At 42.3% G+C, this 12232-nt stretch overlaps 1 protein-coding gene across 6 annotated transcripts in view; it reads right to left on the minus strand.

The window, feature by feature from the left end:
- Itgb6 (integrin subunit beta 6) overlaps positions 1–12232 on the minus strand; it is a 123319-nt gene that overhangs the window by 28380 nt on the left and 82707 nt on the right. For all 6 annotated transcript variants that reach the window (XM_040745431.1, XM_040745432.1, XM_040745429.1 and 3 more), the window contains 3 exons: positions 7902–7991; positions 2661–2795; positions 2088–2505 (listed from right to left, as the gene is read on the minus strand). In XM_040745431.1, the coding sequence (XP_040601365.1) occupies positions 2088–2505; positions 2661–2795; positions 7902–7991 (643 nt within the window). The remainder of the gene's footprint in view (positions 1–2087; positions 2506–2660; positions 2796–7901; positions 7992–12232) is intronic.

Consider the following 12232-nt stretch of genomic DNA (forward strand, 5'->3'; position numbering starts at 1 on the left):
TTCAGATTTAAAACTGTGTCAACATAGTTGTTGTTCTTGCCAGAATAGGTTATAATTGAATAAGTGTAGCATAGTAATTTTGAATTGTGTTTGATGTAGTATATTCTTTTCCTCTTTTTAAAAGATTTATTTCCAGCTATTAATTTTATTATTTGTATGTATGCGACCCCCAGGAAGGGACCCCCGACCCGCGGGGGTGAGGTGATGAGGGTCGCTACTAATTTAGTGGGCCTTCACGAGCAGATCCGATCTGGAAAGTGAACTTCAAGAGGTTAAGGGAAGCAGGCTCAAGACAACGTTCGCTGATCAAGAGCCTTTATTTTTTGGGGCGCGCTGGAATTTATAGAGGAAGGACCTCAGGGGGTGGTACAAGCATGTCAATCAAGTCTCAATTCAAATATACACCAAATACGGTAAAGACAAAGCTGTAATTTTCCATCAGTCATCAGTTGCATTCCACAAATGCTTGTCAGCGTAAGTCAGGTGCAGGAATTAGGGAGGGGTAGGGAGTATACAACAGAACACTATAATCTTGTTAACAAAGACAATTGCCCTGTAAGGGTATTTCCCCCTGGCTAGGCGGGTGGGCTGCCCTGTGTAAATTTAACTTTAATGGTTAGCCTTTTCCTTTGTCTCAAGGGCATGTGTGCTAGTAGTCACGTAGTCAGAAGGCCAAGAAACGGTTGACAGACTCCATTTTGTTCAAGGTTCTAGCAGTCCCCAACATATGTATGTGTCTGTGTACACAAGTACAGGTACCTGCACAGGCCAGAGAGATCTGACCCTATAGAGCTGGAATTATGGGCAGTTGTGAGTCACCTGACATGGGTGTTAGCCATTGAACGAAGGTCCTCTGAATGTGCTCATAACTGTTAGCCCCTTAAACTTTATTTTCATCATTTGTATATATGTATATGTGTCTGTATCAGTGAATGCCACATGTGTGCGGGTGCCCGTGGGGGCCAGAAGAGGGCATCAGAGCCCATGGAATGGGAGTTCTAGATTATTAAAAGCCATCATCTATCAAGAGTCCTGGGAACCAAATTCAGGTCCCCTGAAAAACAGTATGTACTCTTAACCATAAAGCCATCCTTTTAGCATCTGTAGTATATTCTTTTTGTTGTTTGTTTGAGAGAGAAGGAAGTCTCACTATATAGTCTTGGCTGATCTAAAACTCATTATGTAGACCAGGCTAGACTTGAACTCACAGAAATCTGGCTACTTCCGCCTCCATGTGCTGCTACTAAAGGCATGAGCCCTCCGCATCTGGTTTCTGTAGTATATTCTTAAAGTAATTGTTTTTATATCTACAAAAGTTACAAAAGTATATTTACATTTTAAACTTTTCTTGAAATTTTCAGGAAATTCCAAGCTATTTCCTACTTTCATTCTTTTCATAGGCTTTCTCACAGGTGTTCATGCCTAGCTTTACTTGACCCAACCCTTAACTTGGTACATTTGGTGAGTATTCATAGCTCCGTATGATATAACTACCTATAATCCTAGTGCTTGGGAGCCTGAGACAGGAGGACTATGAATCTAAGGAGGGAGGGGGAATAGAGGAAGGGATATACATACATACATATATATATATATATGTATATGTATGGAAAGAGAGAGATATATAATAAGTGATGGTCCTTAAATCTGCTTAGCATTTCTGTGCCTTATCCTCAGTTCTGTTCTTTTGGCAGTCTCTGTTAACTTCTTCCCGTGCACTCCTACTAAAGTAAAAGATGTAAGAATAGGATCAGAGTGTAGAAAAGTCTGACAGACAATGGAATTCAGATCATAGGCAGTTTTGTGGAACCTGGGTGGTAACTAGAAAGGTGACATCTCCAACTTTTATCTACTTAACCTTAAAAAATAGTAATATTTAAATATAAGTTCCATTGATAGAGATCTAACCCCAAAGGAATGTTAGAAACAACAAATGCAAGAGATAGTCCAGCTATACCAAGTCTAATGATTCATCCCCTGAAGCCATATTTATTGAGCAGCTACCAAGCCCAGGAATGTGAGTAAGGAATGAAAGATGAAAAACTGTCAGACAGCTGCTGTGTAAAAGATACTGAGCTATATCCTACCTCCACAGAGCAGGCCTTTGTGCCGCAGACAGGAGAAGTTGTCACACTGGCAGTAAGTTCCGTAGATGCTCCCGTAGGGAGACAAGTGGCAGATGCATTGCCCACAATAGCAGTCACCCCTTCCGCTGCACGAGGGGTGCCCCGGAGCCTCCTTGCAGGAATCTGTGCTCACCGTGTCCTCACCACACTCGCAGTGAGGACCCATGTGACCAGGGTTGCAGGCACACACCCCACACTGGAAGGAACCGTTCCCATTGTGGCACTTGGAACTGTTCACTTCTACTTGTCTCTGGCAGTCGCAGTCACATTCTGCAGTGACGAGTATCTCCAGGGTGTCCCCCAGCCCCACAGGCTTTACGGTAAGGCTGCGGCTTCTCTTCTCACAGTTGGATAGGCTCACAGTCACATTGAAGGATGCCTGGAAAAGAAAACGGTGGTGGTCATCGGCTTCCTCCACCCAGCAACCTGTAGGCTGGTAGAGACTGGAGAAGACGGTTGAAGTTTATGCAGGAAGCTGAGCTAGCTTCCGGCCCATCTGAATGCTATTTCGAAAGATCTATTGGGTATACTTACCGTATCCCCCACTTTCATGTGGGAGCATTTCTTCTGGTGCGGGAGGGGGTCGCCATTGCTACAGAGGGCTGTGAAAGCCAGGCTGAGTCCTTCTGTGTCGCCCAGCACCTCCAGTTCCACCTCGGACCGCAGTTCCTTTAGCACAGACAAGGACAGGTTAAATGAAGTCAGAAGCAAAAATAAATCCATGCAGAAGAAGGGACCAAATCGTGCTCATTAAACTACAAAAGAAAGAACTAGGGAAATGCCTCAGTGGGTAAACCTCTTCCTTTGCAAGGGTGAGGCCTGAGTTAAGAGCCCGGAACCCACATGAAGAGGGACTCTGGACTGCGAGCCTGGAGCTTGGAGTGTATGACGAGATGGCAGGCGGAGACAAGAGAAGCCTTGGAAGCGTGATGGTTCATGTAGCAGTGAATTAACAAGAGCCCCCGTCTCCAACAAGGTGAAAGATGAGAACCACACCCACATGCGTGCTGGGGTACATGCGAGTGTGTTCACGCATGTGCCCACAATACACACACACACAAGGATAAAGCAAACAACTATAGATTAATAAAACTAAATTGGATATAAAATCATTTCATTAATCAAGCAATATGTGTGACATATATATACAAATATATGTTATATATATATACACATATATATATATTCCTCAGACAGCATCAATGTTGAGATATACTATCTAATGGCAATTAATCTATGACAATGTGTCTGAAGGCGGTTTTGCACAGCTTGTGACAGGCAGGAGTCAATAATTGCCTGAAAGTTGTTTCATCCATTCTGGAGGACTCAGCAAATTCTCCTGACCTGGGTTGCACGGCTTGGTATCAAACAGATAATTATTTGGCTTGTGCACCAGTGGTAAAACATAGTGATAGCATCCTTTACTTGTAGGCATCACTGTTTCTTATTCTCCTAGAGCAGCCCATGCTGTTTTGTGAGCAGAGCAGAATTGCATCCATCCCCAAACAATGAACATTTGCTTCACTGAAGTCAAATTTACACCCTGCTGCTTTGTTGGGCACATTTTTGCATACATAACAACTTTTCTTCTCAGCATTGAATCGTAGTTCAAAAAGCCTTAAGCATATTTTACAATAGCAACTACACAACACTTAGAGTAACAAACACTGCATGTAATGACTTGAAAGGGCAATAACCTCAATTGTGGATGAAGACTGTATTGTGATTGCCACCTGGTACGTGGTAGCTGTAAGGACCTCATTAATTACAAAATGCATCTATATTTGTTTTATTGACATGCTGCAGATCAAACATAGGGCCACCCCAGCACTCACTACCAAGTTATACCCTCTAGTTCTCCAAATTTTAGAGGTGGTAAAGTATGGTGTATGTGAGAATTGTACCATAAAGTTATTTGGGGGAATTATTGTGCCTTGAATGTCAAGTCAGATCTTGGATAAGACTAGATTTCTGTTCTGAAAGGTTCTCATCTTGCCCTTTATATTCCTTGCTTTCTTAGAACATATGAGACAAAACCAAACCATCAAACAATAAAAACAGCTAACATATTATGAGTTGAGTTATATTTCAATCCATCCAAAAGGTTTTAGGTTCGTATCTATTTCATTGCTGGCATGTATCATCTATCTATCTATCTATCTATCTATCTATCTATCTATCTATCTATCTATCTATGTTTGTGCCTATTATCTATCTTATCTTTCTTTGTTTCTATAATCTATCTATCTATCTATCTATCTATCTATCTATCTATCATCTATCTACCTACCTACCTACCCACCTACCTACCTACCTATGATATTGGGTGTTGAATGTGCTAGGTAAGCACTCTATCATTGAGCTATAGCCTCTCTGCTCATTTTTGGTATTACAAGAGCACATTTGGCTCCAATTTTTTTTTCTGAAGTATAATGTTGCCAACTGCACCAAAAGTAACTCTACTTCTTCCAAAATCCAGTATGTGTGTGCAATAGTTTGTACAGGTGTGTGTGGAAGCTGCAGGACATCTCAGGTGTTGTTCCTCAGAGACCAGCCACCTTGGCTTTTGAGTCTGCATTTCTTACTGGCCTCATACGCACCAAGTTGGCCAGGCTCGCTGGCCAGCAAACTCCAGTGATCTGCCTGTCCCTGCCTTCACAAGAACGGGACTGCAAGTGCTCTCCTCCTTCCTAAGCATTTCTGTGTGGGTTCTGGGACTCCAACACAAGCGCTCATACTTGTAAACACTATATTAAACAAGCTATCACCCCAGCCTTCCAACGTGTGATTGTGCTGAAGTCATGAGGAATTAAGGGAGAGAGAATGTTGCAGAGAGTGGCAGAGTGAGTCAGAAGTCAGGTAAGAAAGGAGGGATGTGTGTTGGGGACAGTAGTAAGGCCGGGAGGGTGGAATGGAATTGTCTAACCTAAATGAGGAGACCTTAGCATTGATATAATTGAGTGCTAGTGTGCAAATTTGATTGGGAATATTATTAACATGTATTTCCCAGGGAAAGAATATAAATGTCAATTTATATTTCTCATCATTCCACTCATTAATTTTTTAGGCCTCCCCTACAAGGCTGGGCAGAGAACACAAATGAATTCCTTCCTAGAGGTTAAATTTCAGTAGAGGAGTCGACCCCAGGACCACTGACACTGTAGTCACCTTTGGTGTGTAATAGGGGAAGGAAGGAATTAGCGAGTGGGCGAGTGAGTGAGTACACAAGCAGTGTTAACATTTTTTTAAATATCAAGATGGCATTTAAAAAATACTTAGCTAATGTTGTTCGTAGCCACCAATTGCTTCTGCCTAGTTAATCAGAAGCTCTTTGAGTTCTCTCTGTATATTTTTCTTTATATACTGAAGAAGGTATTTAGTCTATAGATTCCTCTATATGAAAGTCTTTTTCAAATACATTCAAGAATACCAGTAAAAAAATAAAAATTTTAGACAAATGTCACAATTTCTTGCACATGTCACCTCACAGATGGTATTGCTCCAATAAGAACTCCAGGTTAAGGTAACTCAGCAGAGTGACAGGTACTTCTTGGTATTTTCTTTAATATACACGAGTGTTTTGCCTGTATGTATGCCTGTGTACCATGTATGTGCCTGATGCCAGTAGAGGCCAGAAAAGGGCATCAGATCCCCCTGAAACTGGAATTACAGGTGTTTGTGAGATGCCATGTGAGTATTAGGAATTGAACCCAAGAATTGTACTCCTTTACAAGAGTAGCCAGCAATACTAACCCCAGAGCCATCTCTCCAACCCCAAGCCTTGGTATTTTTGTGAGGCAATAAATAACAACCGAAGATTCCATTAAAATATGTAATGACTTGATCTTAGCTACCTTGTAAATTGTATGAGCAACTTGGGAATGCAAAGGGAGACATACCCTGGAGGTATGGAGGGGGTTGGCTGACGGGAAGGGTAAACATTTTTGACAATTCACTGTTTCCTTGTTTGCCTAATTTCTTTGAAGTGGTTAGCAGTCAGCACTTTTAAGAGTATAAAGTTAAAGAAAATGGAATGCATTGTAATCCAGGGAAGGATTGCTTTGTGATTCTATTTGATTCTACACATTAGAGCTTTAATTAGTGCATGAGAATGGGGAGGGGGTGTTTCTGTGTGTTTTGTTGACAGTTCTTCCTGTCTGGAAGAATTTTAAGGATGAGCTGACATGGTGATGAATTTTTGATAGGCGCTAAGAAAGCTGCAATATCTGAGCTTTGCTAGGAAGGGAAATCCTCCACTATTGGACGGTTTTCTGGATGGAACTGTGTTTCCTTCTCTGAAAAAATGATGTCTTTGTGAGGGGCCATTTGCTTTTCATCTTGTTGCACAAGTTTCAAAACGGGTGGGGTGATGTCAAAATCACTCTCGAGATAGTTCTCTTTTCAAAACACATTTCTTTCCTTTGAATGTCTGCAGGATGTCTGTGAAAGGAATCTGAGTGGAACTAGCTTTTTCCAAAGCTACTCAGGTGACTCTGGTCTTTTATTCAATCAAGGAACACTGACTTCATATATACCTAGTATTAGAGCATATCATTACATATGGGTCATGAATGTGCAATTTTCAAACATCAAAAATTTGAAGAATTTAATTCATCCCTTATTAGGTAAATACTCTTTGAAGACAGACTAGAGCTGTATGATTTCTAAAAGATTTTCATGCCTGCCCAAATTTGATTAGTATTATTAATTTTTCAGTCAGGAAAGGAATATGATATTTAGGATCAAATAAAAACAACAGTGGCAACTGGCCATCCAGTTTTGACCAAATGTGTTAGACAATGGGGATAAAGAAAGCACAGCAACTTTATATGTCTTTGTTGAGGAGGGGAGTTCTGTCCTCTCTATGGTTTCACAAGTCAACACACACACACACACACACACACACACACACACACACACACACACACACACACAAGAAAATCGATCTGTATCTCTTCTATCTTTCCCCGTTTCTGTGATAAAATACTGTGACAGAAACGCCCAAAGGGACGAATTGTTTATTTTAGCTCAGAGTTCCAAGCTACAGTGGGGAAGCCAAGGCTCCTGGAGCTTGAAGGAGCTACCATGTGGCAGTCAGAGGAGAGAAAGCCTCACTTTGCTTCCCCAAGCTCCTGCCTGACTGCTCCACCGTGAAGGACTCCGACCTGAAACTGTGAGCCAAAACCTAGCCTTTCTCCCTTAAACTGTTCTTCTCAGGATGTTTTAGCAGAGCAACAGGGAAAGAAACTTAGAAAGGGCCCTTGGCTGCTCCGGAAATACGCAATAGGGGACCTGATACGCCAAGGGTTTGGTATGCTTTTTGGTATTTTGGTTTGTGGTCAGGCCTTGTAGTTTTGTTTGTGTTTGATCTCTCTTTGAACCCATGGAGTTGGTTCCCCACAGAACTGTGACTCAATGGCAATTTAGGCTGATTTTTTGTTTAAAGCAGAGAGGAGTTCAGTTCATGACTCCGAGTCTTTCCGTTGTTTTCAAGTTTTGTTGGAGGGCACACATCTGTAGGCCATCATTCTAAAACAGCCTCAGTTTGGGGTCAGGACTTTGGTTTTTCCACCTGCTGCTCCATTTGGGAAGATGGGTCAATGAAGTAAATAAAAATCGATATTTTAGCTGCATGAATGCAGAGGGAATTTCTCTCTGGATGAGCAGTCCTCCTATGAACAAATGCAAGTGTGCTTCGCTACCTACATCTTAGTATCTAGATACCAATGGAAAGCTGAAAAGAAAGCCAGCTTCTTGCAAAGGGAAATAGCATACTTCATAAGCAGAGATGATCAGCTGAAGAATGTTCCCGGAGTCTTTCTGAAGCAGTCCCACCGTCGCTCCAGGAATGAGCTTTGCATAATTCTGTAAACAATAACCATGGAAGAACAGGGGATGAGTCAGTTTTGATTGTTCATGATAACAGAAAGGCTCAGCGCAGAGCTCCATTTGCTGTCTGTGACCCCCTCTATTTAACTGGCCCCAGGAAAGCAGACTTCCTGTGCTCCTAAGATGTCACTGGGGATATCCTGGGACTAGGTTCACCATGTTCCACAGCTGTGATTTATATCGCATCAGAGTCAAGTCTCAGGTCCTAATAAGATTCATATGACATCCTTTGTCCAGAAGTTTTGAGCAGGCATCCACGAATGTCTCTTTCTTTACCCATTGTTTCAGAAACCAAATTTTGGTGTACACGTGGCCAAGGAAGGAATCAGGGTGCTTCAAGTCATTAGGTCTAGAGCTCTTAATGAGCAATCAGCTAGTAGAGAAAGGGAGTGAACTCTTGCATGCTAGCTATTAATTCCCTACTTCTACCTGTAATAAGCAACCCTACAGGGAGTCAGGTTAGTCCCAGAGTTGGTTGGGATTGCTCCTCCCTGCATCACGATTGCTTAGAACCAATCCTAAGCAGTCTGCATTCTTGACTGTCCTGAGATGTCCTTTCCACCTGGGGAGGACACTCACCATGCATCAACAGTCTAGGCATGGAGTGTGGCCAGGAGATGTGGTGTTACTATGAGTAAGTTTTCTTGTCAGCAGACTGTTCTCCTTGAAGTTTTAGGTTGTAAAACTTTATTTTCAAATGAAAAGTGTGTGTGTGCATGTGTGTGTGTGTGTGAGACTACAGGTCAGTGTTGAGTGCCTTCCTCTATTGCTCTCCATCTTAATTATTAATGCAGGTTTGCATGTGTGTGGAGGGGGTGTATGTTATGTGATTGTGTGTGTGGAGGCTTGGGGTTGATGTCAGGAATCTTTCTCAATCATTATGCACCTTAAACACAGAGTCAAGCTCTCTCCTTGAACTCAGAGGTTGTCATTTGGCTAATTGGGAAACCCAACGTGATTCAACAATTCTCTCTCTCTGCTAGGATTAAAAGCAAGCTTTTACTGTTCACCCAACTTTTCTGTGGATTCTGGACTCTGGACCCTGATCTTCTTGAGCCATCTCCCTGATCCTTTTCACCTGATTTTTTGAGATAGGCTCTGTCATTGGACCTTGAGCTTGGCAATTTGGCTATCATGGCTAGCTAGCAAGCTGCAGGGATCCTCTGCCTTTGCCTCCCCAGTGATGGAATTATAGGTACCTGATGCTGCTCATAGCCCTTGTGGGTTTGTTTGCTTGTTTGTTTGTTTGTTTGTGGGCTCTGGGGGATTCGGATCTTGGTTCTCCTGCTTGCAGAACCAGTCCTTACCTGACTGAGATATCTCCATAATCCTGACGGGAAGTTTTCAGAAACATGTGTTGTCTGTCCCTGCCTTCTTGGGCAGAGACTCCCATGAAGGCATTGGCACTATTTCTTTTTTATAGAAGTGAAGTTATTCTTTCAACATTAACTACAATTCTACAGTCATCCAAGTCTTCTGTAACCCACAGAGAAGTCAGGTGTGGTAGAAAACACCTGGAATTTTGTGACCTTGGGTTTCATAAACTTGAGGTGAGCTTGGCCTACACAGTGAGTTTCATGACCACTTGGAGCATATACAGCAAGACAATTTAAAACAAATAAAGCAAAAATTAAGGTAAGAAATTAAATAGATCCCAAGATCACCAGCCAGGGTGGGCACCACCCACAATGGGCTGGGCCCTGGTTCATCAATCACTAATTAAGAAAATGACTCAGTGACCCACAGGCTTGCCTACAGCCCAGTCCTATGAATGCGTCTTAGTTTTTTAGTCGGGAGGGCATTCAGTGAATACCGAACTGTCCATGTTTATTGTTTAAAGTTTTTTTTATACCCATACCAAAGGAGGGGGAGAAAGAAAAAGACTTTTTGTAATTTTTTTTAATTTCCCTCCTCTAGGATGGCTGTAGCTTGCAAAGGGAGGAAAGAATAAAGGGAAAGAAAAAGACACAATCACTGTCATACCGAGGGACCATAACTGTATTGTTTTCAATCCCTGTGTTTGCTGTAAAGTATTTTCTACCTTCTCCTTAAGTCCTCAGTTTCTCCCTGACACACATTTGCTGACTTACTCATCTAGATCTCAGTATGTATTAGGTAGCCTTACAATGCTAGACTATAACAAGAGATAACACCCTGTCAGCTGTGGTTTTCTACATTCCTGTGTCATGAAATCAGACAATGAAGTTAAAATTCTACATATAAAAGCATAAAAAAGCATCAAATTACACATTTAACGCATCTCTTATAGGTCCAATGAAATTTTGACATCCTGTCTGTGCTGGCTTGTTTTATGACAACTTGGCGCAAGCTGTAGTCATCCCAGAGGAGGGAACCTTAATTAAGAAGATACCTCCATAAGACTGGGCTGTAGGAAAGCCTGTAGGTCATTTTCTTAATTAGTGATTGATGGATCAGGGCCAAGTCCATTGTGGGTGGTGGTCCTTGGTTCTATTAGAAAGCAGGCTGAGCAAGCCATGAGGAACAAGCCAGTAAGCAGCATTCCTCCATGGTCTCTGCATCAGCTCCTGCCTCCAGGTTCCTGCCCTGTTTAAGTTCCTGTCCTGACTTCCATCAGTGATGGACATCGTAAGCCTAATAAACCCTTTCCTACCAAGTTGCTTTTGGTCATGGTGTCTCATCAGTGCAATAACAACCCTAACTAAGACACTATCTTAACAGAAGTGGTTTAGGAAATGCACAAAACTCAGTTCGAATAATTATCATTAATTACAGTAGTGACTAGTCAGGCAGAGGGGAGAGAAGCAGAGGAGCTGTGAAGAGGTCAATGTCAGAATGCGAAGGAACTTAGAGACCCCAGGGACCTGTCAGAGGTATGCACCTGGGGAAACCTAGCTCTCCCCACCTCTGGTATGGAAACAATGGACTTCAGTTTTGAGTGTGGATTTTGTAACATTCCACTTACTCCAGGATTCATGCTCAAAGTTGCTGGAATCTGATTTCTCAAATGTGTCATCTGTTGCCATGTTGACGCCATGTATCTTAATATCGAAGGGGCTGCGATGGCAGGTGGCACTCCTCATCTTACTCCTTCCAATCACATCATGTTGGCAAAGTCCCCTTCCGTTTCCCAGAGTAAGGGAGAGCTTGTGAAAACGGAGGAAGGCCCTGCTTGGCTGACTTACCTCTTTAAATAAACACATGTCACTAAGGGCCATGAAGCATGAGGCCGTGGTTAACAGCAAATACCTAAATAGCTTGAATTCCACTCAAGAGGAACCGGAATGTGTGTAAATTAGCCTGATCCTAGAAGAGAAAGCTGTGGAAACCTTTGTCCCTGAAAAGGAATTTCAAGGCTCTTGGCTGGGCACAGAACTGCCACTCTTGAAGGACATCTTAGTATCCCCAAGGATGAGCTGTTGTAATTTTGCAAGCACCGGTTCAAGTGGCTTTGAATTTGGGGTTAATTCTTGACTAATGACGCTGATCCCATCCGCTTCCTAATGCCTAATTACGATCCTGCATGTGGTGTGACATTTGGCATTTGGCTATTAGGACAAGTGGTTAATGTTAATCACTGTTGCTGATTGCCGCTAGAGCCAGGGTACAAAGGAGCTGGCAGACAGTAGCAGTAGCCAGTGATGACACCGGCAATTATACAGAGGAAAACTATTAATTAATTTTTGAATGCTGATTTTTCCCCCAAACTATTTCAAATAATTAACTAAAAACATGACAACTTGGCTTAGTGGTCTCACACTGTGAAAAATTATACTTTAAATCTTTATAGTATTATGATGACTGTAAGTGTGTATCGAATGCCTTTCCTTCATTAAAATCTTAAAGCGGTGTTATAAGCTGTTGTGATTAAACATGTTTAAAGTTAGAAAAAGCACTGTTTCTTATGCATGCTGGTGAATGACAGCCCCGTGACTCAGACAGATGACGCAGACTCCTGGCGTTAGCAGCAGTGAAGGTCGTAAACATGATGGCACATGAGCTGATTAGAAATGCAAAGTCCCACTCTCCATTATCCTTCCGAGGATTATCCTAATTACAGATTCTCTTGGACCCCCCTGTTATACCTCCCAGGAGTTCCTGAGTTTGCTTGTGCTTTTGGATCACCTGAGTTTTCTTATTTATTTTTCCCTCTATTTCCATCTCAAAAAAAAAATGGTGACTGGGTTGCTGAACAGTGTGTTTGCAAGTGGGAAGGGGCCGTTCAGCAGGCAGGCATC

Source organism: Mesocricetus auratus, unplaced genomic scaffold (genome assembly GCF_017639785.1).
Source record: "Mesocricetus auratus isolate SY011 unplaced genomic scaffold, BCM_Maur_2.0 Super-Scaffold_100004, whole genome shotgun sequence".
Classification (NCBI taxonomy): Eukaryota; Metazoa; Chordata; class Mammalia; order Rodentia; family Cricetidae; genus Mesocricetus; species Mesocricetus auratus.